Genomic DNA, 2809 nt, shown 5'->3' with positions numbered 1-2809 from the left:
AAGTGGTGGATGCTTGTTATGGATGTGAATCACTTGATCATTTTGTCAGGGATTGCCCAAAAAAGGCGAAAATGTTGAGCAATCAATAGTTTGCGAAGCCCAACCTAGAAAGATATCGGGAGTAGCCATGAAGTCCGATACCATTCAAGGAGTTTAAAGAAGGATTGCAATGAACCCAAGTTTAAAGGCCTCTGCTAAATCCTATGTGATGCGAGCCAAGGAAGATACAAATGCTCTGAATGTGATAACTAGTAATTTTACTTTATTTGGCATTGGCATTCATGTATTGATAGATACAGGGTCAACCCATTTGTATATTTACACTAAGTTTATAGATGATAAGAGTTTCAAAGTAGTCCCTACTAAGATAAGTGTACTGGTTACCAACTCCCTAGGTCATATTACTATTGTTAATGGAGTAATTCAAGATTGTCCACTGGAATTTGGTGGAAACATCTTTTCGACGGATTTGTTATTGTTGAGTTTCCATGAGTTCGATGCCATCCTAGGCTTGGATTGGCTGGCTAAACATGATGTGGTTATTGACTAATGTGCTAAGAGTGTGCAATGGTAGCTAGGGAGGGGTAATGAAGTGCTTATTTCTGGAGTAAGATGCGACATTAGAAACCATGTGATTTTTGCTGTCACCGCTCGAAGATTGTTTTTAAGAATAGAGGATACTTATTTAGCTAAAATTTTGGACTCAACAATGGCAAGGAAGGATATAGATCGAGTCCCACTCATGAGTGAGTTTCTAGATGTGTTTCAAGAAGAACTTTCGGACGTACCACCAAATAGGGATGTTGAATTTTCGGTCAAAGTCACACCTGATATCGCTCTTACTTCATGTGGTCCTTATCGTATGACACCTCTAGAACTAAGAGAGTTGAAGAATCAACTACAAGAATTTTTGGATAAGAATTTCATCAGACCTAGTGTCTCTCTAGGGAGTGCATCGGTACTGCTTGTGAAGAAGAATGATGGAACACTTTGGTTATGCATAAACTATCACAAGTTAAATAAGGTGATAGTTAAGAATAGGTATTCTCTACCAAAAATTGAAGACTTGTTTGATCAACTAAAAGGTGTCAAACTATTTTCCAAGATTGGTCTCCAATCCGGATACTATTCAGTTAATATTTCCAAAGACCGCTTTTTGCACCCGTTACAGGCATTATGAGTTCTTGGTAATGCCTTTCAGTTTGACAAATGCTCTTGTGGTGTTTATGGATTTGATGAATAAGGTTTTTTAACCTTATTTGGATCAGTTTGTGGTCATATGATGATATTTTAGTGTACTCCAAGAGTGAAGGTGAGCATAAGGAACACTTGCGAGTAGTACTGAATATCTTTCGAAAGAATCAACTTTTTTGCCAAATTTAGAATATGCGAGTTTTGGTTAAGCAAAGTCCACTTTTAGGCCATGTTATTTCTGCTAATGGTATCAAAGTGGAACATGAGAAGATTAGAGTTGTTTTGGAATAAAGTTCGTCAAAGAATGTCACTAAAGTGATAAGCTTTCTGAGCTTGGCAGGTTATTATAAAAGACTTGTAACAATGTTTTGCATACTAGCAGCACTTATGACACAACTTTTAAGGAAAAGTGATAAGTTTTTGTGGAGTGAAGCGTGTCAAGAGAGTTTTGACAAGTTAAAGACAGTTCTGACTGAAGCCCCAATTTTCTCTCAGCTTGAATTCGAGGTGGAGTTCGTGGTTTGTATCAATGCATCCTTGAATGACCTTAGATGCGTACTCATGCAAAATGGAAAGTCATCACTTATGTGTCACACCAGCTTAAATCGTACGAAAAGAACTATCAAAAGCATGATCTGGAATTGGTCGCTGTTGTTCTTACTTTAAAAATTTAGAGGCACTACTTGTATGGGGAGAAGTATCGCATATTCTCAAATCAGAAGAGCCTGAAGTATCTACATACTCAAAAGGATTTGAACCTGCAGCAGCAACATTGGATGGAATTGCTAAAGGACTATCACTTGACGGTTAAATACCATCCAGGAAAAGCAAATGTAGTGGCAGGCGCATAGAACAGAAAGTCAATAATAGGTTTGGCTTCTTTGCACGCGAGATTTTGCCTGATGGATGATGGGTTGTTGCTCACTAAATTAATAGTACGACCTGTTTTCCTTTCCCAGATTGTGGAGCTGTAGTTAAAGGATTCAAGATACGGTGACTTAAAGTAGTGGATAGAGTTCGGTGATGAGAAAAATTTTAGCCTTGAAGTGGATGGTGAACTGCGTTTTATGGAAAGGTTGTATGTTTCTGAAGGGGATAATTTAAGGCAAAAAATTCTAAAAGTAGCTCATCAGGGGCCTTTCTCACTTCACCCAGGAAGCATCAAGATGTATCGTGATTTGAAAAGTCGATTTGGTGGTTGAGGATGAAAAGGGAAATCTGAGTTCGTAGCAAAATGTCTAACCTACCAAATAGTTAAAGTGGAGAACTAGGTTCCCTCAAGAAAGCTTTTCCTGCTAGAAATTCCAAAGTGGAAATAGGATAAGATTACTATGGAATTTGTTTCCGGTTTACCTCCCAGTGCATCGAAAGAAATATAGTTTGGGTGATTGTGGATAAGCTTACCAAGTTGGCTTACTTTGTAGTTCTTCTTACGAACTATTCCTTAGAAAGACTCACGAAGATTTATATCTTAGAGATAGTTCTTAGAGATAGTTCTCTTGCATGGCATCCCTTTGTCTATCGTATCTGACCGAGATCTGAGGTTTACATCTAGGTTCTGGAAACAACTACAAGAATTCTTGGAAACCAAACTTCGTTTCAACACAGCCTTCTA

At 38.1% G+C, this 2809-nt stretch overlaps 1 protein-coding gene across 1 annotated transcript; it reads left to right on the top strand.

Moving 5' to 3' along the window:
* The first annotated feature begins 709 nt into the window (after nt 1-709).
* LOC105793269 (uncharacterized) lies at nt 710-2045 on the top strand. Its single transcript, XM_012622193.1, has 4 exons — nt 710-1041; nt 1172-1244; nt 1690-1749; nt 1869-2045. Exons 1-4 carry the CDS (start codon nt 710-712, stop codon nt 2043-2045), a joined length of 642 nt encoding a protein of 213 aa, XP_012477647.1.
* Nucleotides 2046-2809: the final 764 nt, after the last annotated feature.

Source organism: Gossypium raimondii, chromosome 8 (genome assembly GCF_025698545.1).
Source record: "Gossypium raimondii isolate GPD5lz chromosome 8, ASM2569854v1, whole genome shotgun sequence".
Classification (NCBI taxonomy): Eukaryota; Viridiplantae; Streptophyta; class Magnoliopsida; order Malvales; family Malvaceae; genus Gossypium; species Gossypium raimondii.
Note: the sequence above shows the minus strand (reverse complement) of the source record. Positions and strands in the feature narration are given on the sequence as shown.